The 24,292-nt window shown below is 37.4% G+C and overlaps 2 protein-coding genes and 1 pseudogene across 5 annotated transcripts; all 3 read right to left on the bottom strand.

The window, feature by feature from the left end:
• Nucleotides 1–4,236: 4,236 nt before the first annotated feature.
• LOC117614589 (importin-9) lies at nucleotides 4,237–15,497 on the bottom strand. Of its 4 annotated transcripts, none has more exons than XM_034343453.1 (33): nucleotides 15,131–15,497; nucleotides 14,703–14,764; nucleotides 14,293–14,385; nucleotides 13,872–14,043; nucleotides 13,510–13,625; nucleotides 12,840–12,926; nucleotides 12,624–12,740; nucleotides 12,462–12,525; nucleotides 12,202–12,344; nucleotides 11,941–11,988; nucleotides 11,771–11,839; nucleotides 10,872–10,947; nucleotides 9,898–10,028; nucleotides 9,754–9,813; nucleotides 9,542–9,611; nucleotides 9,369–9,433; nucleotides 9,226–9,287; nucleotides 9,016–9,139; nucleotides 8,883–8,940; nucleotides 8,619–8,731; nucleotides 8,352–8,429; nucleotides 8,176–8,238; nucleotides 7,959–8,054; nucleotides 7,708–7,817; nucleotides 7,037–7,226; nucleotides 6,531–6,645; nucleotides 5,925–6,037; nucleotides 5,756–5,833; nucleotides 5,331–5,396; nucleotides 5,128–5,259; nucleotides 4,999–5,058; nucleotides 4,839–4,919; nucleotides 4,237–4,672 (listed from the first exon to the last, which is right to left on the bottom strand). In XM_034343453.1, the coding sequence occupies exons 1-33, from the start codon at nucleotides 15,261–15,263 to the stop codon at nucleotides 4,622–4,624; spliced, it is 3,096 nt and encodes a 1,031-aa protein (XP_034199344.1). In that variant the 5' UTR covers nucleotides 15,264–15,497; the 3' UTR covers nucleotides 4,237–4,621. The 4 variants fall into 4 exon arrangements, 3 of the variants coding, with proteins under 3 accessions (XP_034199344.1, XP_034199345.1, XP_034199346.1); XM_034343454.1 differs by having other exon boundaries at nucleotides 5,352–5,396; XR_004583892.1 differs by lacking the exons at nucleotides 4,237–4,672; nucleotides 4,839–4,919; nucleotides 4,999–5,058; nucleotides 5,925–6,037 and having other exon boundaries at nucleotides 5,193–5,259; nucleotides 5,352–5,396.
• A 630-nt stretch (nucleotides 15,498–16,127) lies between these two features.
• LOC117617360 lies at nucleotides 16,128–17,400 on the bottom strand. Its single transcript, XM_034346696.1, has 2 exons — nucleotides 17,108–17,400; nucleotides 16,128–16,965 (listed from the first exon to the last, which is right to left on the bottom strand). Exons 1-2 carry the CDS (start codon nucleotides 17,398–17,400, stop codon nucleotides 16,128–16,130), a joined length of 1,131 nt encoding a protein of 376 aa, XP_034202587.1.
• Nucleotides 17,401–18,150: 750 nt separating this feature from the next.
• LOC117617352 lies at nucleotides 18,151–19,439 on the bottom strand (annotated as a pseudogene).
• Nucleotides 19,440–24,292: the final 4,853 nt, after the last annotated feature.

Here is a 24,292-nt window from a genome sequence, read left to right as displayed (position 1 = left end):
ATTGCCGTTTTCCCTGCTCTCTTTGTTTTTAATTGAGGTAATTTGTTTTAACTCTTGTAGGAAGCTTATCATCATGATCATCCAATCCCAGAGCTCCCAACCGAAATCATATTCTCTCATATACTCCCACGGCTACCAGCAAAGGTTCTGATAAGGTGTAGGTGCGTATGCACGTGTCTTGGTCCTCCCTCATCCGCAGCCCTTCCTTTGTCGCCGCCTGTCACAACTTTCGCTGGAATGACAGCAACAAGAGCATCACTAACTTCCTTTTCGAAAAGGAGAAACAACGAGCCAAGAAAAAGGAGAAACTACGACCCCGCTCGTCAAAACACGTGTTCTTCTCCTCAAAAATAGAGCAACAAGGGTGCATTCCAACCCGTGTCGCCAAATTTTCATGCAAGAATCTGCGAAAAGCTTTCGGCTTTGGCCATCCACATGATGTGCAGAATGTCTGGGGCTTGGTATGTTTATCTTCCCCGCATGGCCCTGTTTTTATGCTTAACCCTAGCACCCGAGAATGCACCAAACTTCCCCTCAATGAAATTAAAATAGAAGGTTACTGGCCGGGATTTGCTACATATCACTTTGGGTACAGTCCACTTTCCAACGAGTATAAGGTTCTCCAGTTCCTCTATCTTCATTCCAAAGGACTTGGAAAATGTCATGTCGGGTTCAACATAATCACACTAGGCACGAGTTCATGGAGGCCATTGCAGGTAGACAATGGCCATCTTCCTTTTGATGCTCTAGCTTACGCCTCTGTCTCTTATAGAAGGAGAAGTAGTGGAAGTGTGTGTCTCAATGGGGCCGTACATTGGATCTATGAGAAGCAGAAAGTGATAGTGGCATTTGACGTTAGAAAGGAGACATTCAGAGTGATGCCACTACTCCAAGATTATTCGCAAGAGTTTGATGACTGTGATGATAAAGATAATTATCACTTTTATGGTAGTATTGCTAATTCTTATTGCCGAGAAAGTGCAGTTGTAGTTGAGGTGGGGGGGATGCTTGGGTGTGTTTGTTGACAAGTCGTGGAAGCAAGACAAGATCGTGTTATGTATTTTGAAGGACTATCAAAACCATGTGTGGGTTAAGGAGACTATTAGGGGCTGTTTGGTATTTGATTTTTGGGTGCTATGTTAGATTTTTGGGTACAATCCACACTGGTGAGCTTGCACTAGTGCACTATGTTCTTGGATATTCACCGGGATATGATGATGATGTACCCAAATTGCATCTTTATGATATGAAAACCAAACGATTTAGAATACTTGATTTTGTTTTTCGTAAGAAGGTGTTAAGGGATCATTGGAGACCAATTAGGTTATTTACTAGTTATTAGGATAGCATCTTCCCCTTGAAATGAGATAGATGCCCTTATATAGCTTGGTTCTTCTTCTTCTTCTTCTTCTTCTTTTTTTTTTTTTTCTTGTTCTCAAGCTAGGTATAATGTTCTATATTTCGCCATCATCTACCGGCAAATAAATGCAATTCTCTTGATGGTTGGTTTCCTTTTAGTTAATTATGCTTCCTACCCAAAACGATATATTATGAGATAACGGTGACAGAGACGCAGTTGGATTGGGGTGACAAAAATTGACAACCATGGCATATCTGCCACGATGGCGGTAAAAGTGATTAAAGACGATTGTGAAGGGTGATTAAAAACCATCGCTTAGCACAGTCCAGTGCAACTGGATCAGCAATGACCGCCTCATGAATCATTTTTTCTTGTATTGCTTTCTCCGAAACTTCTAAATCTTGGTTTCAGATGGTATCGGAGATATTTTGTTGAGTAAGCCTATAGCAAAATGTGAAGCCCTTTCTGCTAAAAACCCAAGAGAACCACCTTGTATATCCCAACCCATCAAAACATCTGGGTCCAATGAGTATCATTCTGAATAGCTCGACCAAAAAAAAAAAAAAATTATGAATAGCAAGAGAGATCAAATTGATGGCATCAAACCGAGGATCAGGTCGAAGATCTCCTCTTGATTCTGCTTGAACCTGTCGCCCAATGTTGCATTCAAGTTGTATTAGTGCAAATGCTCATAAATTTTTGAAACCAGTGAAGGTTACCAGGAAATTTAATTAATTTTGTAAACAAAAGAACATGTACAAAGGTTAATCGCGATATTCTTACATAAAGCAAGATGAGAAAGAATTTTTTTAAATAGCACAATACATTAAATAAGCACAAATCTTTTACAAAAAAAACATTTGGATTTGCTAAATGAGATGCAAAATAAATAAGAGGTGGACGCTAATTTTTCGTTCTTTTTTTTTTTCGGATAACATTGTTATATACCTCTACACTTAACAATGTCAGCTGTTGGGCAACACTTGCAGGGTCTCTGAATCCAATTTGACTAAGAGGAGTGGGCTTTGATCTCCCATCTGGACCAGAAATCTGTGAGAACTATCTTGTGAGTATTCAGAGCATGTTTGAACTTTTACAGCATCTCCTTCTCTTTGAACTATTTCTTTCCTTTAAGTTTCATGATTTCCATGATTCTCTTGAGATCCGTGGGGTGGAACAGGCCGAACATCATCTATAGAACCATATTCAGGTACAGTTGGAGGTAACAAAAAATCAAATTTCTGATCCCATAAAATATATAGAAATAAAATAATTGGAACTTTTGAATTTGAATGTCTCTGAAATCAAACCGAAAAAAAAAACTGAAAAATAAAGACATACGAAGGTTTTAAAAACCAACTTTATAATAATTGCATACAAAAACAAATTTCATATTTAGAATCATTTATAGGGGTGGCTGTTTTCAGTGCTATCTTATGTACACTTTTATGGTGCTCATTTTAATAAAGCATCTATTCCCACCAAATAAAAAAATAAAAAAATCATTTATGGGGAGAAGCAACTTCTATATGCTTTTCTATATAATTATTGAGAGCATTCTTTCTCATCACTTTAACTCAACGTGTACCTTCACCACCACCCTTATCAAAAGGTAACATATGTCGATGGGTTTAACTATAGTTAATTATTTATGTTTTATTTGTTTGATGAGATTATATAAGAGAGAAACAATACTTTAATAATAAAAAATTCTGATTTACTCTTATTCTATTAATTAACCCAAAAAACCTTTTACTTTTCTTGATTAATTTAATTTAAAAAATAAATCAAAACAATGGAAACTGAAAAGGCAGCGCTGCCGCTGTGAACCTTTGCCTGCAGCCTTCTCTACTTGGTTTGCACCCTTTTGGCAACCTTGGTTGATAGCTGCTGTGAACTGATGAGAAAAATTGGTCATTGCACCCTCACGCATGTATATACAGAGAAGAATGGAGTTGCTAACTGTCTTGCCAACTGGAGCTATAACTTGGATATGGGATTGTTCATTCTTGACACGGCTCCTAGTTGGGTTAGTTCTTGTTTAGCTGATGATGCTTTAGGTATTCCTAAAGCTAGATTGGTCTGTTTAGACCAGAGTGAATAGTTTCTTTTGTTTTGGGGTGTTTACCCCCCACTTCACCAAATTAAAAAGGCAGAGCATACGTTCTTATTCCAGAAAAAGAGAAAAAGAAACATAGAAGTCTCTTCAATTGGATGTCTGATACTAGTAAAGTTTATGAGTTTATACATGCTCACCATAAGTTTTTCATTTTTTTCTTTTTCTTTTTTTTTTTGGGTTGGATCAGTTTTTTTTTGTTTTTTTTTTTTGTTTTGGGTTAAGTGATCAAAGTATTTGATTTATGGCATGTTTACTAATCCGTAATTGAATAAGGATGAATTGAATTGAGGAGGAGTTGGATTGAGGAGAATTAGATTCTGAATTCATATTGAAGTTGTTTATTAAACCATGTAGATTGAGTGAAGTTAGATTTCGGATTCCTATTAGCTTGATGTTAGAAAAAACATATGGCGAAGGTGGGTGCTACATTGAAGCTCTAGGTACAATTCACACAGGTGAGCTTGCGCTTGTTCACTATTTAAATGGACTTACACCGGGATTTGACGACGGTCCACCCCAATTGCATCTTTATGATATGAAGACCAAACAATTTAGAACAATTGATTTTGTTTTTCCTGATGGTTAAGGGATGTATGATATTAATTGAAGTGTATGGCCTAATATTACATAAATTGATAGCTATAAATGTTATATTTCACCATCATCTATTACCAAATATATGCAATTTCCCTTTTTTTCCCACAACGAAGAATACTGTATATATGTGTGCGTGTGTTTTTTCTGTCGAAAGTAGAGGTACTACAATGTTCATGCTCTTGATTGGAATTAATTATTGTTTTTTCTCAATATTCACAACAAATCAAACAAATACATGGCTCTATATAATTCTGCATTGTGGTTATTGATCAACTGCACTCGAAAAATTTGCATTGAATGGCCTCGGCATTTATAACTGAGATATAATAAACGACACAGAAACGAGACTTCCAAAGGCATAAATGACACAGAAACGAGACTTCCAAAGGCAGGTCACATCCTCAGGAGCGACCTTGGCTTGAAATACAGATTCTTTTTTTTCCTTCCCTTTCTTGGGGGTTAATAATCTTTTTCTTTATGAAAACAATTGGACGATGGCTGGCTTTGGAGCAAACAATCCAACCATAACACATCCACTAAAATCTTCACTGAGCTCGTACCATTTGAATAGCATTCCTTTGATCCTGCGTCAGGCTCTGCAGTTTAAAAAAATACAAGATATTACATTCTCGGCAGTCATGCATAACTACACCAGATCAAAGGAGAGTCGAATTCACTTTTCTTTGGGTACAAAAATTGAATCACTTTTAGTAAATGCTTTCGACTGATTGAATCGGAATGAAATGGATTATTGAAGTTCACCTGGAAAATATGATCAAACATTTGTCTTTCACTCTGAGAGAAGTTTACAAAAAACTCCGCAAGATAGTTCGCCAGATTAATCTGTAAGGTGTTATGAAATAGTTAATATATTTAAAATGACTTATGATGCTTAGCAAATGCAAATAGGCCCACAAGATACCTGGTTAAGGGGATCAGCCACAGTTAGTTGATCATCTTCATACCGATCCTCCTCCTCATCCTTTCAGAACATGCTAAGTTTGGTCAGTTATCCTGAGGAATTTCAAACATACAAGTAACAACAAAGTACCTTATTAAATGCTTTTGCTATTGCTTCGAGATGTTGGTGTGAGGGTCTGCCGGAGGATGTAACACCAGCTGAATACATCAAGTCCTTATCAAGTTGCACATCGTCTGCCTCAACCTCTTCCCAGTCACTATCCTGCAGCAGGAATTGGTTCAAAGCTTAACGTTTATTGTTACCCAAATAATCTTTGGCAAATGATTAATTACCTCATTATCACCAGCTACAACCTGTTCTTGGATTTCAACCAATGCATCTGCCAGTAAAGCCATTATCTGCACACACAAAAAGGGGCAGGAGAATGAGAAAAGGCTTCTAAAACTGAACCTGAAGGTTGCCGACAGCACAAGCGTTAATGACAAACTTCCTTGTAGAATGGCTAAAGTCATCAAGCCAGGCACAATCGTGCACTAACCAATATAAGGTTATACTGAAACATAATTATTAGGAGACAAAAGAAAGTCTGTCTTTAAAGCTTCCCCTAGGGGACTAGGCACCATATATAACCATCATGGTACCTAGGCCATGCAAAAGTTTCTTGCTATGACAACTCTAGCATAGCAAAGTCCTGTACAGTCACAACTTTCTCAGCTCCAAATTAATCTTCTGTTTGTCAAAATAAATAAATAAATACCTTTGCAGGAAGTGGCACCACAGTCCACTGATCTGGAGTTAATTTAGCTTTTGAGCGAGTGGTTATTCCAGCAGCAGACTTTAGAAAAGCAAGAAGAGCAAGTTCTTGAATCAACAAGCGCATTTGAGAAAATAAACATGTGCACGAAATTAAAAAGTTTCAGTAGAACCTGAAATAAATATCCTTGCACGTTAATTTTTGCTAATTCAGCATGCCTAGATGATAGTAATAAGGCCAAAGCAGTAGTAGTGACTTTAATTTGGTAAGCCCCCTGGATCTCACCTGCACTCAATTAACATGTGGAGAAATATCTTATATCACTCTCACATAGCCTCTAACAAGTCTTGGCCTCTTCAGAACATTAAATGGCTCAGATAAAATTTTATTTAAACAAGATACAAATACAGATTAAATAATTGCACGTGTATGCTCAAAGCCTCTTCTGCTAACTACTAAGTGAAAATATTAAATAATTGTAATCATATTAGATGTTACTTAGCCATACATTGATATTACATCCAATTCAAAAACTCATCTTTAATCTATAACCTAAGACTACAAATTTGAGATGCAACTGAGCATACACATCGGAAATTTGATCATGCGCTGAAGATAAGATAAGATGCAACTTTTTGCTGGGGAAAGGATTGGGTTTGAGCAATTACATTTAATAAATCATATGTTGCACAATCAGAGAATTCCAGTCCAAATTTGCATTTTGATCCAGCTCCAATTATATGTCATTGACAAGCAAACAATAATATGAAAAACATACCTTGCTGCTGAGTCCATTCTGACATTAAATAGACGAAAGAATTATCATAGCCTTCAGCTGGGATGGTGACCAGGAGGTCAATAAACTGTTCAACTTTAGGGGCACTCAAGTGGACCTATTAAATACAAAATTAAAAAATTAATCCATATAAAGTATGGCTAGTTATGCCTGATCCATAATAGACCAGCTAAAATATTACATAAAATGCAAAGTAAAGATGAGGAAGACTTTAGTAAGGTAGAAGCTGAAAAGATTAACCGACTAAAGAAGTACTCGCATTGGGAAATAAGCACGGTACATGAAATTGACTGTAGGATATTCACAATGTAAAATCTTGTTATGCACTAGGGATAAAATAAGTGAAACCTTCAGAGGACAAAAGTTTATACATGAATTATAATTCTACTTGACATCAGCATCAAATAAAACTATATACTAGTGTGTCACAATAAGCAAAAAAGTGGCCACCAAAGGAACTCACAAAGATGAACAGTTGAGATACATACCAATCGAGCAAAAATGAGTAAAAGTGAGCTTCTCAATCCTGCTATTTGAGCAGATTGCATGCGCCTAATAAGAGCAGCAACCAGGTCTCGAATATGGGGTGCCATCTGTGATGGCAGATGCAAAATAAGTTGCAGAATGTAGCTCCCAACAAAAAGAGAACCAGAGCTATCCAAATCAGGGTCTAGAAGCCTGCACTCAGTTTTGAAACATCCAGCTTTCAGTAACTAGTGTCCACAAAAATCCTACGGATATTATTGTGATAATCAATCACTCTTTAAAAACAATATAAATTCAATGCTCTACCAAAACGAAATCCGAAAGCATATAAGGAATATCATCAGAACCTGACTTATTTTCTGCATGCAAGAAAACATGTAATTTTCATATAAAGCAGAAACTTGCAGAGCATCATCGGTTGAATCCATCACAATGGTGAACAAGTACACATTGGCTTTATTAACCTCCAAACAAGAATGGCCTCAAAGAATGTCATGAAAATAAAAACAAAACAGGTCCCCCACTAACAGAGATTTTGAGGAAGGGTACCCATCAGCACTCCATTTCCAGTTGAGACCACTAAGCACATGGCAAATTTGAACTAAAGAACTAAACAAGAGTTTGCAAGACATTATGAGACACAAAAATGCAGTTCAAAAAAGCTGGTGGTTACCTTGATGCTGCATCAAGCAATCTTCTCATTGTATTTTCCAAATCACCACTCCAAGCAAGCACATCTTGTCTTCCACCAGATACAAAAGCAGCTAAACATTCCGTTGCATTCTGGCCAAAGTCGTCACAACAAACTTGAGTCATTGACATACATTAGATATATAGTGGCGCTTCAAACTTAGTTAGGGGGGGTGGGGGTGTTGTGTTGGGTGGGGTGTGTGTTGGGAGGGAAGAGAGAGAGTAGAAGATTACCTGCATTTCACTATGATCGTCACTTTGAAGGACTATCCGTATAACAGTATCAAAACAGGCATCATATATTGTTTTCACCACATCAATAGGAGCATTCTGCACCAACGCTATCTAATTAAAACTGTGGTAATACAACCAAGATGCTGTCTAAAGATAAAACAGGAAAGCCAAGAGCCAAGGAAAATAAGGGATGAATATCCACTGAAGTATATCTCACTTTCAATAACATTGTTACCAGATCCACTGATCCAGCTACTAATCCATCAGGCTGCTGTTGGGGCTGAAAATAACCATCAAGATGCGTCAAAAATAAATACTTTTCACCCCACAACCCACCAAAAAAATCACAATGAGAATATAAATCCATATTACAGACACTCTTACAACCCATACTTTATTCAGGACTGGCCAAATATATGGCAAAACTCGAGAAACCAGTGGACGAATACAACCAGGAGCATTCTTCAGTGTCTGGAGTAAGTTAATTAAAAAACAACAGTACGGTTAATTTAAAAAGTAGATCATGAAAATCATTTAACTAATCGTCCACCCAATCCACATGATTAATTGTAATATATAAGTGAAATGTTTGTATGTACACTCAAACATTGTAAGTGGGCATTTAAATATGTTATTACCAACAATGCTCCACATAATTACCTCCATAACTTCAATTGCATCAATACAGATAAAAGGATCGGAAATGTGTGATGCCCACATGTTCAGGACAACAGGAGAGATTATAGGCTCTATTGATGCCGATAATTCGTAACCTATCATTAGTGTAAAACAAAGCATGGAGACAGATAACCTATTAAATGTAAAAAGAGGATACAATAAAAGGGCAAAATATAATATATAGCAAGCTTACAAATTCAACCAATAAAAGGAAATGTTAATATTCATACTACCTTTAAAACTTACCGGCCTTAATTGCCTCTTGCAGTGTTTCAAGTACCAAGTGCAAGGTTTCATCAGATGCCTGAAACCAGAATTATAGTAAATTCTTAAAACAAGTACAACAATAAACCTAAGGTTTATGCTCGCTGTAAATTACCTGATTAAGAAGATCTGACAGTGATTGAAACAAACTCATCAGATGCGGGTGAATTATAACTTTATTTGTTTCAGGTAGGAGCTCAGAAAGAGCCCTGCAGGCACCTACTTTGACAGGTGAGGGCCTGACAACAGAACAATGTCAAGAAAATATATATTTGATACAAGTTACTCTTGTACATATATATATCAGAGAGGGAGAGAAAGTTACACATCCATGCTAATTGCTTTGATAGCAGCATAGAGAAAGTGCTCAAGAACTCCATGGCTGATCTGTAAAATATTAGAAATGTTATAAAGATATTTCCAAATGATCTAACTTCAAAATAGATAAGGAAATATTGCAAAAGTTACCACAGAGGAGAATTTAGCAACTGATGAAAAGATACGAGAATAAAGAAAGGGATATTGATGTACATCTGCAAAACAGAAAGTATTCACTGACGAATGAAATGAACCTTGTATTTTTTTTCTCTTTTTTTTAGACAAAAAAGGGGAGAGGGGGTTTATTGCAGAGAAGAGATAACCTAATCCAATGTCTTCCGTGATTATTTGCTCCAGTAGGTTTCCTGAGCCAACTCTTGTCAGTTCTGAATCCTGTAAACTAAAATTAATCACAGTATACCAACTTCCAAATAGGAATTGCATAACATTCATGAAGAAAAGAAGCTGCGCCAATAATCAGAACCTTAACAAAACACAATAACTATCCCTTCAAAACAAACAAAAAAGCACAAACCTCTGCTTCAAGCAATTGTTCTGATAGAGAAGCCAAAGCAAAAAGAGTAGCCTCCCTTATCTGATAGTACATACAACCCAAAAGAAGGGGGGAAAGTTAACAGAGGAGAAAACTGAACAAACATAGGGAAAATTTTCTACTTACTCTCCACCAAATTGGAGAACCAGCATCCTTTTCTCTTTGAGACTCGCTAAAACGCTTTTTTGCGGCCTCAATGATGGCTCTGATTCCTTCTGTACCACATGAATTCACTACTTCTTCAAGCAAAAGTGCACCTGGAAAGAAAAAGTGCTATTAAAAGCTCAAGTACGTCAGAAGAAACATGTCATTCCACTTCTAAAGCTGATAACAGTGAGATGCAGTCAAATGATCTGTACAATCACATATTCCACTTCTCTTAGATTGCCAGGGATTCTCTGAGGCCCACTGCAGAACATGCTATGCTTAACAAGCAACGAAATACAGAGCAATAAATTTTTACAATAAATTCAAAATTATAATCTTCAAAAGGAAAGGAGAAGAGCACATGGCATATTGAAGGTTACAAATCAACAACTATTATTGCTAGAATAACACACACACAGATTATACCCCTCATCATCAGTAATCGTTCCGCTACCCATGAGTTCTAGCTCAAGTGGCATTGGGGTGGAGTGGGAAGGTGGTAGTCCTAGGTCTGGGTTCCGCCAAAATGCTGAGTTTTAGGGTGAAATGACTCAAAATAAAATCATTATCCAAAAATGACTAATTTTTTTCAGAAGTTAGAAGACTAACCCTTTTTGCATGGGCAGGCATTGATCAAGATGAGGGTATAATGGTCTTTCTCCATCCAAAAATGAGTTAGTTTTCAAACTTTTGGAAACTGTTGGCATACTGATTTTCAATTAGGATGATAAAACCAGACGCTTTCTGGATAGACTTATTGTTCATAGATATATGCCATATCAGTTCAATTTCATGATAAGTTCAATGTTTTCCTCTAAATTCAACATCATTTGCACTTATGATGTTCCAACTAACAAATTGACCCATCCTGTAAACTCCAATCTTCAGACCACAAAATTATGGTTGCCATAAGAAGAATTAACAAGCATGTGAGATGTATAATGTACGCATACCAGAAACACGACAGCTATAAGTAACATCATCCTCATCAGCTACAAATTGGTTGGCATCCATTGACCAAGTATGAACCTAAAAAAAATGACAATTAAAAAACAACAAATTATACTAGAAATAAAAATCATTCAACTGAAGGTTACAATAGCACAAGGAGACATGAGATTTCAAATATAATTTATAATACTAGAGGAGGAATTATATCCTCAGCGAGGGAAAAGAAAAAAGAAAGAAGGCATTAAATGAGATGACAACAACTTAGGGGCAAATATGAGTTAAATAATTATAATGAATTAAGTGGGTTTCAGTGTTTAGTCTCACATAGCGAAATAGAGAGCCATCTTGAGGAAAGTGGATTATATGGTAGGGTCAAATAAAGAGTAATCTTGACGAAAGGAACTGAAATGCCAAAATCAAATTAAGGTGCCTGAGGACGTGATACAGTTTGGAGCCAAAGGAAATGATCATGGGAAAATGGAAGTCTAGAAAACCAGAGCGAAGATGATAACCACAAGGTAAACAACACAGAAAAGTAGATTTAGAATGTGAAGGTAAGTGAGACCATTTTTCTTTTGCATAAGACAAAAGTATTTATTATAGAGAAGGAAGAACAATAAGAGCTAAACAAGAAGTCCATATCCATGTTAACGTCTTTATGAAATACAGATAAGAGAGACATTTTAATGAAATACAGAGACAATTTTATGTTCAGTTATTCTACGCAAAGAGAATTTAGGACCATTAAGGTGTTTAATTTTCAAGCAAAAGAATTTGGAGTTCATTAACACTATGATCTGAATATGAACAAATTGAACACCTTTTCTGCTGGACCATTCAGTCCATTACATAAGATGTACAAACAAGGAACAGACAAAAGAAGAGCAAAGCAAAAACCCACCTGTTGTTCTGTTATTTGGAGAAAAGCGATGGTGTAATATGTCAACTCTTCCACATTATTCATAATGACCTACAAGAAAAGGGGAGCAAAGGGACCTTACTACGATAAAAGAAGGTAGGCTATAAGGAAGGAAACACGTAGAAATGGGTTTCAAAATCTTTGAAGCATACCTTTACCAATTTTGCGCTACCCACAATGGTCAACAGAAACTCAAACAACTATGTATGCAAAATATTTAAGTTAGAAACAAATCTCCGCACACTAAAAGAAGAGAGAGAGAGAGAGAAGAGAGAGAAGGAGGAGGAGGAAGGGGGGGGGGGGGTGATGGTGGGGGAGGGAGAGAATAGTGCATCAAAATAAAGCAATTTTGATCATTTTGAGCGGCATACAAGCGCATAAGATAATATCTGCAAATGCCATAGATTAACTACCTGGACGACAAAGGAATCAAGGCTTTTCTCAGCCCCATCAGAATCATATCTTCCATCAAATGGATCTTCTGTACCTTCAATAGATGATCGCACATATACTCCAAGAGAAGTCATAAAGGTTTGCCACAATGGTCCTACAATAACTGCAATAAACAAGGTCTATTCAGCACAATATATGAAAACTAGACTTATCAATGAGCAGAACGAGAATCTATATGGTTTACGTCTGATTCATTGGTTGACAAGAATGAATAACTTACTCATAAATTCACTTTCAATGAGGCTAGGAAAGTTCTGAACAAACTGATTCAAGCACTTCAATACCTAATGATAAAGGCACAAATAAACCACAAATCAAATGCCCCATTCTAATTAGAGTATACACATTATTGACAGATTTTTTATCAAACAAACAAAGCAACCTCTGTTCTTATGCTCCAATCATGGGGATCTTCAGATTGCAGAGGATGATTGAGGATTTTAGAGAATTGATCCATCCATGGCTTAACCATTGGCACTATTAATGCACTGGTTTCCGTCTGAACATAAACATCTTAATCTGTTAATTCATAATAGAAGAAGCTTAATATACCACACATCATATCCTGGAAAGTTAATTAGAATAGACAAGAGAATACCTTATATACACCACTCATCACCCCCAACATGGAGATACACGAATAAATAATTGAAAGAGCTTTTGTGCGTAAATATTTGTCATACATCTGCACAAACAAATCTCACATCAAAGCACAGAATAAATGGAAGGATGCTTGTATTCAAGAAACCAAATATCCACAAATTTGACGTCTGTATATATTAAACAATATATTAAACAGGAAGCACTATCTGTCCCTCATGATACAAGTCAAGGGAGGCGAGCAGCCAAAAAGATATAAAGCATAAGATAGCTTAGGTCCATTCATGAGAAGACATATATGAAACCCCCAAAAAATGTGACATGAAATATAAATCTCTCCAAAACATCTCAAATTGGTAACAACTCAGTTACTGAAAAGTGCCTCAAATTTCATGAAAACTGTTTCCTCCTGAAAAAAATTCAGAAACTACAGTTTATGTGTACAAGAACATGGAAATATTCACACAGACTCACATAACAGACATTCTACACAGGAACTTTAATGCCCTTTCTTTCGAGAAGCAACCACTGAAAAAATGGAGCACAGGTGCTAAGAAGATCTCGAATGAATGACAATCCAACGAAAAATAAAACAATTTTATAAAATTATAAAAAATAAAAAAATTATTATAAAAATAAATATAAAATTAAAAAAATTAAAAACCAACCTCAGGAGATGATACAATTTTAAGCAAGCATGGGAACAAGGCTGGTACTAATGTTGGAACCACTGTATCATCCAAGTCAACAGACAGAAGAGCCAAGCACCTTAGAGCACCATGTACTACAAAATTTGAGAACAAATACAGATCTTCAGCAGCAAACTTATTAAGCTCCCAAATATAAAACAGCCCCAACAAACAATTTAAAGAAACTTGACATTTCTGATACTTATTTTCAACAACTACCCTAGGCAATACGACTAACTTGAGAACCTTATGATAGAAATTTCAAATTGGTTCTGTATGGTTACACATTGAGAGAGAGAGAGAGAGAGAGAGAGAGAGAGAGAGGCCAAATGAAGGCTTACTTCCATTCATATTAGTTTGATCATTTATCAACTTCATTAGGTACGGCAATAAGTCAGGCCAAACCTCTGGCCAGTCATAAACTGCTATAGATGCAACAGCCATACTAATTGCTGTACAGATTTTCCTGTGAGAATCATCCAAAGACAACAACAGAAGTCTGCGTACAACTGCCTGAAAATGCAAAAATGACCTAATTAGATAAGAAGGCAGAAAAACTTGTGCACTAGTAAGCCCTAAAAACATATGTAAACATATAAGTGATAACTCCAGAGCAACGTAGGGAAAAGAGGGGGAAAAAAAAGCAACAAATACAAAGGTAGGTAATTAAAATTAGTGAAACATGACAGGCTCATTGCTCAAGAAAAAGGATCCTCTTTCAATAGAAGTACAAATATCAAAGATGTCAACAGCTGAAAATACCTTCTCGTCGCTTGAAACAGCAGGATGTTCAAATGCTTCCTCAGCCTCATGCCAGTGTTTCTTAATAAACTGCTTAAGAAGGACAGCAGCTAGGTACAAGTATGTTAAGCCTCACAAGAGAATAAATGAAAGAAAAAAAGAAAATCCCTGCTGCATGCAACAGTTAGACCTTTAACCAAAGCATCCAGCATGCAAAATATAGAAGAATAAAACAATGAAGACAAAGAAGGGAGCAAAGAAGACGATGGCACTAATAAACAGGCAACTTCCTAATCCCTGTTCTGTTATCAAAGATGAAACATGCAAGAGCAGATATTTAACTATAAACTACGGAATCACAATTAGAAAATAAAAATAAAAATAGAAGCTTGTGATGGTACATAAAGAACCATAATAATAAAAAAGGATATCTGGCGCAACCCTAATGGGAGCTCCCTGTTAGCAGCAACCTTGGATAACGCACTTCCAAAACCTTCAGTCAATTAGAACCCGTCAAACAATTTCTAAGTGTTGCCGTGATCCATAAGCAGAATAACGAAATCAAATATGGAATGCAAAAAAATATTCACTCCACCAACTAGATTTGCGACCAACTCATAGCTGCATTCATATAGAATTTCATTTTTTTCATTTTTCATTTTTCCTCATTTCAGCTAGAATTTCAAATGGCCAATCAAACTAAAACTAAAACTAAAGCGCAGCTTGTGTCCTAGCATGAGAAAAGCCAAACCACAATTCATTTTATTCAAATTTCGTCAAAGGGTGTTGATTGCAGATAAAAATGGAACAATGAAAAAGGAGAAAACTAAAATTAAAGCGAGGGTTTCAGGTGAGGGACCTGGTTGCAGAGAAGCCTGATTAAGCGAAGCTTCGGCGAATGAGCGAACCTCGTGATTAGGGTCGAGAGTAGCAGACAAGCAATTGAGCAGCCATTGCTGATCTTCATCGACGACGATATTGAAATTCGCCATCGTAACTACAAAACCGAAACCCTAATCCGATTTAAACTGTTGAAGTAATAGCTTTTATCTTTCTGTCTTTCTTTTACTTTTCTATATTTATTTTTAAATAATTTATGTTTCAGTTCTGAGTAGGTTTTGTTTTTCCCGCCTCGAAATGAATCGGAGAGAGAATCAGGTGGAAGTGGATTTTGCAGTTTGGTAGGCGGCTGGCTTATATAGGGAGAGATTCCGAACTCTAGTATAGTGCAGTGACACAACTGTAAATTAGTTGGTACTGCGTAGCGCAAAGATATAGGGTTGGGAAAATCAAGCGGTTATGGGTCAAAAGCCCAAGTCAAACAATGTCATTTATATTTGGGCTCAGTTACATTATATGGGCCTAACCCCGCTGGCTTTTTTCTTTTCTTTTCTTTTTTTTTTTTTTTATAATTGAAGGGATTCGAATTATGACCATCATCTCATTATCCTCCAAGGGATTTGTTTGATTACTCCACATTGTAGACCAATTATTACCAGTCACCTATCTAAAATATAATGTAATTAAGTATATGAAAAATAAAATGTCTTAATGACTAATTCGATCATTCGACTAACATTAGCTTTTTAAAGTACATTGTTAGCTCATCTTTAACCGTCTAATGGTGATTGCAAGAAGTAAACCTTCAATAATCTCATGTTGGTTTACAAATGGCTTTCTATTAACTCTCTCTTTTTTTAAATTGAAGTGTTAAGTAATTCAAGTACGTAATAATCATTATATCATCAAAGAGGTAACATTTGAACCAGCAAAGCAATCTCTATATACAACTATGGCATTCCATTACATAGACATGGGATGTAGACGAATCTTGGAAAATGTAGGGCAAAGTTTTATCATTCCCATTTGCTCCTAATCTGGTGTGTGTGCTTGAAATCATAGGTGAGTAGCGCAAAGCTTCCATTCACTGACATTCTCTTCAACACAAACCTCTCTACCAACACATGGCAACCAAATCTCTTCCACATGCCTCCTGTCCCTCCAAACTCTTCCACCCTCTCCACTCTCACTTGCCTTTCATCTCCACCAACCCATCCAACTCTCTCTTGCTCCCATTTCATTCTCTCCACAACTTTCATGCTCAACCCTACACTTGTTTCGCCTCCCACACCATCAAAACTCTTAAACCACATGAACCCATCACCACTCACATTTCTTTCATCCCAAATAGCTTCACTTCCACCAACAAAAACCACCTCTCTTTGAGCAAAAGCATCCACAAACACAGCACCTTTATTTTTCCCCTCAACATTTTCGTTAACGCTATCGAAAATCTTTTCCCATCTTTGCTCAAGTAGTATTTCATAGAACATGCATTTTTTCATTTGTTCCTTCAGCCTCACCCCTCCTTCCTTGACAAACATGAAAGGACAATACCACTTACCTACAAACACCGCTTCAGAGCAATCATGTGATAGTGGAAAATCGAACCCTGGAAGGCTTGCTCGTAGTGAAGAGTTGAGCCCTGGGGCTTCACCCAATTGGTAATCATAAGGTGTGCTCCTGGTCACAATCCACCCTTTTGTCCTCAATAATTTAGGAGGAAACCCATCTGGAGCAACAGACTTGGCAGTAAAACTACCCTTGTAGTAGTTATCCCCAGTAAGTATCTCAACTTGCTGATATATGTCTGATGGATCCAACGGTTTTGGATTAACATCTCGAACATAGCGTCTGTTGAACAAGCCAGTCCCCATGTCCTCTTCCCTTGAATTTGTGCTTGCTTCCCTGCAAATTAAGTTCAGTTTTTTTCTGTGTGACCCGGTAGCGCGAAAATAAATCATAAGAATAGTGTATATAACATGCATATATATACCCTTTATGCCTCCCTCTCCGGTGGATCACTTGGTATCTGTTGGAAGACAAGGGCTGATCGAGCACTGGAATGAATGCAACAGGGTCGTTATCTGACCCATATCCAACTGTTAGATCCTCATTCTGAGGGAAAGGCGTGTCTCTAACCCGGTTATCAATGCATCCGCAACATGATACCTCATCGGATTCTTCATCATGGAGCACAAGATAACCAGAATTTGGCCCCTCTGGGGGTGGTAAGGACAGTGACTCAGGTGACCTTCTATACATAGACAGAGGCCTTGTCACATACATTTTGTTGGGTGTTACTTGTTGCCAAAGGAATTAGAAGACAGTGAATGAGAAAAGGAAGAGCAGCTCACTTTCAATTTGCTTGATGAAAATTTGATTTCAGTGATTATTTATTTATAGCATTTCCTTGTGTTTCATGACTTCAAACATTTGAGAACGTACGTTAACTCCTGATGGAGATTTTTCCACTATTAATTATGCCTTAATCTTATCTTGCCCTTTTATTTGTTTTTGGCGCGCCGGGGGGGTGTGGGTAGGGGGGTTGTGGGTGTGGGGTGTGTTGTTGGCTGTGGTGGTTGTGTTGTCAAATCTTGACTGGTCTACTGTTGGTGTTTGTTTGTCCTTCCGGCTCAAAGCAAAGCCAACTCAGAATTTGTAGCATATACCAGGAAGGTTCGCACATTTCCTTATCACCTTACACTAGCAAGCTCTACAAGCTTAATGTCTCAATGTCTTTTAGTAATAAGCAGCATCTGTTTGGAAAGGTGCATTAAGTCTTCAAGTTTGATGTTTGTATGTGGATAAATTTTTGAGTTTAGGTTACACTTGCGAAGAACTAAAAGTTGAAGATATTATAATGAGCACACTTATATTCATTACAACGAAAATTACTTTGCTAATCTGATTAATCAGCTGATCTTCAACTTCTTGTGGGCAGCTTCTTGAAAGTTCCAATCAAATTAAAATGTAGAGGTAGATGCCAGTGGAATGAGAACGCGAATGAGAATGGCAACGACAAAGTTTAAGTTTCTGTCATGCCCATTTGCTCCTAATCTGGTGTGTGTGCTTGAAATCATATGTGAGTAGTGCTAAGCTTCCATTCATTGACATTCTCTTCAAGACAAACCTCTCTACCAACACATAACAACCAAATCTCTTCCACCTGCCTCCTGTCCCCCCAAACTCTTCTACTCTCTCCACTCTCACTCGTCTTTCATTCCCACCAACCCATCCAACTCTTTCTTGTTCCCATTTCATTCTCTCTACAACTTTCATGCTCAATCCCACACCTGTTTCTCCTCTCACACGATCAAAACTCTTAAACAACATGAACCCTTCACCACTCACATTTCTTGCATCCCAAATAGCCTCACTTCCACCAACAAAAGCCACCTCTCTTTGAACAAAGGCATCCACAAACACAGCCACCTTTATTTTTTCCCTCAACATTTTCATTAACGCTATGGAAAATCTTTTCCCATCTTTGCTCAAATCTAATTTCATAGAACATGCATTTTGTCATTTGGTCCTTCAGCCTCACCCCTCCTTCCTTGACAAACATGAAAGGACAATACCACTTACCAACAAACACAGCTTCAGAGCAATCATGTGATAGTGGAAAATCGAACCCCGGAAGCCTTGCTCGTAGTGAGGAGTTGAGTCCTGAGGCTTCACCCAATCGGTAATGACGGGGTGTGTGCATGGTCACAGTCCACCCTTTTCTCCTCAAGAAGGAAGGAGGAAACCCATCTGGATCAACAGATCTGGCAACAAAGAAACCCCTACGATACGACCCTCCCTAGGAACGATCTCAACTTGCTGGTTTACGTCTGATGGTTCCAGTGGTTTTGGTTTAGCATCTGGAACATTGGTACAACCGCAACAGTCAATCTCCATGTCCTCTTCCCTTGAGTTTGTGCACGCTTCCCTGCAAATTAAACTCAACACCGCTATTGAACTGTATAGAGAACATTTCAGTGTGACAGTAACACCGCCGCGTGAAAATTAATCATATGAATATTTATAAATAAGCTTACCCTTTATGGTTCCCTCTCCGAAGTATCACATGGTATCCATTGGAAGATAAGGGCTGATTAAGCACTGGGATGAATGTAACTTTGTCTTCGTCCGAGCCATATCGAACTGTTAGATCCTTGTTCTGAGCGAAAGGCAGGTCATTAACCCAGTCATCACCACATCCGCAACATTTTATCTCCACCGATTCGTCGTCATGGAGAACAAGATAACCAGAATTCCGGTGGTGGCAATGACAGTGACTGAGGAAACCTTCTATACACAGAGACAGGCTTTGTCACATACATTTTGGCGGGGGGTTACTTGTTACCAAAGGAATTAGAAGACAGCAAACAAGAAAAGGAAGACCAGCTAGCTTTAAATTTGCTTGATGAAAATGTCTTCGAACGCACATAAACTCCTATGCGCTGAGAGTATTTATAAATTGTTGGTGTAGCTTAAAATTTTAATCAACATTATTAGAGTTCATTTTCTTGTCCGGCTCTTAAAATACTTCAAATGTCATTGTTCTACTCTTATATAAATCAAATCAAATTCCATTGGTCCTTTTTAGACATACAATAATACAAGCAGCAAAGATAAGTCAGAATTTGTAGAACCTACCAGGAAATGTTCATGCATTTCTCAATAATCACCATATATAATGTCTTTTTTAAGCCTAATGTCTGTCTGTTGGGGGGTGTATGTTATTACTCATCTCTACAATGATAAATTTTAACTTATAATTTAATATAATCAGTTAACCTTATCTTCTTGTGGATAGCTAATCTTGAAAATTCCAACCAATCTAATGAAATACATATCCAAAAAACAATTATTTGATAAAAGAAAAATTCAGGGCCAAGCTGATCCGTCCCACCTAGGATACTTAATTGAGGATTGAAGAGAGTGTCTGTTTGAGGTATACGGAGAGGAATGCTAATGGGGTTGCAATTCGCTTGGCTTGCTATACTCTGTACTCCCAGAGAGTGGCAGAATGGGTTACTGATACACCAGATTTCCTACAGGATGTTTTGTTCATTGATGTTATGTAATTTATTTCTAGTTTTGTACTTCTTCGGCATGTGCGGCACTCTTTCCTACGCCGAAATTTTTCCCATGTGGTTTTCTCCGAAAAGGTTTTAACGAGGCTACGCATAACATGCCCATTATTCCCACTTTCTAATGGAATGAAATCTACCTATTCAAAAAATTAAAAATTAAAAATATTCCAATTGATGAATTACAACTATGCCAATCTCCATGCATCATTGGGGACTAATTATAGGTTCATGAAGTCAAACTTCTAAGAACACAAACTCCTACGTTCATAGTTAATCTAATTCTAATTTTAAAAAAATTGTTTTGTGCTGATAATATTAGAGTTAATTTTCTTGTGTTGCCAGTGTCAACGTATCAACAGGGTGGTGTTACTTGTTGCCCAAGGAATTAGGAGATGGTGAATAAGAAAACGAAGACCAGCTCACTTTTGATTTGATTCAAGAGATTATTTATTTATAGCATTTCCTTGTGTCTCATGACTTCAAACATTTGAGAACGTTCGTAAACTCCTAGGTTCATAACTAATACTCATTTTTTTAAAATTAATAAACTGATGGAGATTTTTCTCCTGTTGTTAATCTGGTCTTGACATCGGCTCAAAGAATTTCAAATGTCCTTGTACCACGTTGTTTTAGTCATGCAAACAAAGCTAAGACAGAATTTGCAGCATATACCAGGAAGGAGTAATTAATTTGCTTGATTGCAAGGAGTATTAATTTAATTATAGGGTTCATGAAGTCAAACTTCTAAGAAGGCACGTAAACTCTTCGAGATTCAAAGTCAGTCTAATTATAATTTAGAAAATTGTTCAGGGCTGAGGACCAAGTATTGTCCGGCTTTGTTAATCTTAACCCAAGGGCCAAGTATTGTCCGGCTTAAATACTTCCAAATTTGTCATTGTTGTACTCTAAAATAAATCAAATCAAATCAAATTTCATTGGCTCTTTGTACAACCTACCAGGAAAGGTTCACGCATTACTCAATCACCATACGCTGGAAAGGTCTTTTTTTAAGCTTAACGTCTGTGTCTGAGATTGAATTGAAATATCCTAGGGATACGGATTAAAGCTTTAATAGTTTGATTAATCGGTTAACCTGGTCCTACTCATTTCATCTTTTGGTGTAGTCATGGTGAATCTTCCTTTTTTGGGTGCTGTGAGATCATGTGGATTTTTGGAGGTGCTGTGGCCTTCTCTGACCGGGTGAATGTTGAGCGGTAAGTCCCTTCCGGTTTGGGTGTTTCTGGTTCCTTGTTAACGCAGAATTTGTTGGTCTTTCATGATCTTTTTGGAACTCTACCTCCAAAAAGAAACAAAGCTCTAATACATCCAATAACCACTTCAAACCAAATCCACAAAAAGATTAAGGCATCAGATCTACATAGATTCAAAAACCCAGCCAAAAGGCTGGAGAGCAGACCCCAAGAAAACTGGGGAAAAATCAGAACCTTGCAAAAGCAAAGGAAGCAAAACTCAGCAAAAAAAACTGTGGAAAATAATGGGGAGAATATATATTCTCATTATATGTTGTTTACAAGATTACACAGGGAAGGTTAATATCCACCGGTCAGGTTAAGAACCATTGGTCAGTCTAAGAGCTGTTGGCCAACACACCACAACCTTAACTTTAACCCCTACTTATAGGAAAACTCTAATTACAAGCAACAAGATCAAATTCCCTAAATTAAGGACGTGTAAATCAATCACAGCTAGCAGCCACCACGCTAACCACAGCTATCAGCTACAATACTTCCAATAAAAACTGGGATGAAAGCTCTCCACAACATGTAGAGGGGATAGGAGCCCGGTTTATTAGCCGAAAGAGGAAACTAGAGAGGTGGCCCCTGGAACCAAAGAGGATTAAAGGTTGAAGTTGTGAAGTTTTTATTTCTTTTTTAGTTAATAAATTTTAAAAGTTGTGAAGTTTTTGTATAGGTTAAGTTAATGGACATGTGTCAAAAAATTAGATAGTGCTTATAAGTCATTTTACAAATCACATCTATACTTCTTTGCAATGAAAATTTACTTTGTTAATTTGATTAATCAGCTGATCTTCAACTTCTTGTTTGCAATTAATCTTGAAAGTTCCAATCAATCTGAAATAATGTAGCAGTAGATGCCAGTAGAATGCGAATGGCAATGACAAAGTTTCCGTTTCTTTCATTCCCATTTGCTACTAATCTGGTGGGTGTGGTTAAAACAAACGTGAGTAGTGCTAAGCTTCCATTCATTGACATTCTCTTTGTTGTGAATTGGCTCACCATAGATGCAGAAGAAGAAAGAAGGGTGAAAGGAATCTCAAGCAAGGGAAGGCTGCTGCACACCCACAGCCAGCATGTTGCAATATATATAGGGTGTGTTTGGTATGCCTCACTAGACTGGACTATGCTAAATAAGCCTTGAAGCCCATGTCTGGTAAAATGGGGGACTAAGTTAAATGGGATTGTGGAGTCCAACAGTTAAAAAACCTCCTCACTCGCTCTCCTTATACAGAGAGGCTGAAATGAGTTCGCAAAATAGCGAGCGTGCTATTTTGACGCGCAAGTCCGACTAATCCAATCGCAAAACCAAATCCATATCCAAGCTTCAAGAATCAATTTCTTCTTCTTCTTCACCTAGAATTATCACCACCATAAACCCAGTCACACCAACCAACCACCACCAAATCAAACTCAACCACTTGAATCAACCACCACCAAATCAAACCCAGTGGAACCACAACCCAATTGAACCTTTCGAAAAATTACCAACCATTGACCGTGGCTCAGTGAAACCAAATGGAGATTTGTGACTTCGAAGAAGATGAGGATCTGTGACTTCAAAGGGAACAAGAGACCTTGGCTGCCAATCACAAGTTTAATCATGGCCTCGATGTTTTTGAAGAAACTCCTGCCTTCCTTAGAGCCATTTTAGATGTTGATGCTCAAGGTCCTGCCAGACCTCCCCTTGTCATATTTAATTGTTTTTGTTTTGGGGCGTTTACCCCCTCTGTAACCAAAAAAAAAGGGAGGGGGAAGGGGGGGTGTTTGTTGAGGCGGGGGGGAAGAAGGGGGAAGAATAGAGAGAAAATGAGAGGGATGCAGAGAAAGGTTTGGGAGGGGGATATAGAAAAAAAGGGATACCAATGTTGTGTCAATATTGGAGAAAAAAAGAGAGAGAACCAGAGAGAGATCGGGGGGGAGAAAGAAAAGAGAAAAAAGAAACAGGTCTAGGAAGGAAGAAGAAAAGAGAAGGAGAGAAAAGAAAGAAAGAAAGAAAAAATAGATAAAAGATAAAGATAGTTTGTCTTTAAAAAATATTTTTTTTATATAATAAATTATACATATCTCGTTGGTTTCTTTGCAGTATTTATTTAGTTTTAGGTCAAGATTCCTAATTAATTTTAAATATTTAAATAATTTTTTTAGTCCAACACAGTACCAAACATAGGTTTTCACTATTTTTACAATCCAGCTTCTTAGTCCGATGCATCACCAAACGGAGGCCAGTACTTAATCCAGCTTAGGCCAATCCGAGCTAATCCAATACAGTCCCAGAATTTAGTCCAGTCCATGACAGTCGGCCGTACCAAACGACCCCATAGTTTACAAGAAGCAGTAGATTTACCCTAGTTGTTGGATACATAAGGTAAGTGTATAACTTTACAATCAATTACAAGTAATTACATAATAAAGATCCCTATAATTAGTCACTTTCCTGCGTTAACGCCAGTGGCCTCTTTTAGTTTAGCCTCCGTACTTGAGCGAGAAACACCACGTTGTTAATTTCTTGGAGCTCCAAGAAAACAAATTTGAACCCAAATAAATGCAATACCCACCAGTGGATTTACGATCATCAGGATCACTAGCATAATTAGCATCAGAAAAGGCCGTCAAGGCCATAGTACTGGGTCGGCAGACGAGGCCGTGGGCATAAGTGGACTTTAAATAATGGAGGATCTGTTTGACAGCAATCCAATTAAGAGTGATAGGACTATGCATAAATTGACAAACTTGGTTAACAACAAAAGTAATATCCGGGGCGTGTCAAGGTAAGGTACTGAGGGGCCCCAGCAACACTACGGTACTAAAAGACATCTGAGAAAGTTTCACCATCCAAAA

Source organism: Prunus dulcis, chromosome 1 (assembly GCF_902201215.1).
Source record: "Prunus dulcis chromosome 1, ALMONDv2, whole genome shotgun sequence".
NCBI classification, from domain to species: Eukaryota; Viridiplantae; Streptophyta; class Magnoliopsida; order Rosales; family Rosaceae; genus Prunus; species Prunus dulcis.
Note: the sequence above shows the minus strand (reverse complement) of the source record. Positions and strands in the feature narration are given on the sequence as shown.

Bases quoted from the DNA above. Each gene is read 5' to 3' on its own strand.
- LOC117614589 (XM_034343453.1), bottom strand. From the start codon at position 15,263: ATGGCGAATTTCAATATCGTCGTCGATGAAGATCAGCAATGGCTGCTC. The intron at 13,626-13,871 runs GTAAGCCTTCAT...CAAATTTTGTAG, and splicing joins TCAAACTAATATGAATGGAA to TACATGGTGCTCTAAGGTGC. The intron at 11,989-12,201 runs GTAGTTAATCTA...TTGCATACATAG, and splicing joins TTGATTCCTTTGTCGTCCAG to TTGTTTGAGTTTCTGTTGAC.
- LOC117617360 (XM_034346696.1), bottom strand. From the start codon at position 17,400: ATGTATGTGACAAGGCCTCTGTCTATGTATAGAAGGTCACCTGAGTCA. The intron at 16,966-17,107 runs GTATATATATGC...CTTGTTCAACAG, and splicing joins CGGAGAGGGAGGCATAAAGG to ACGCTATGTTCGAGATGTTA.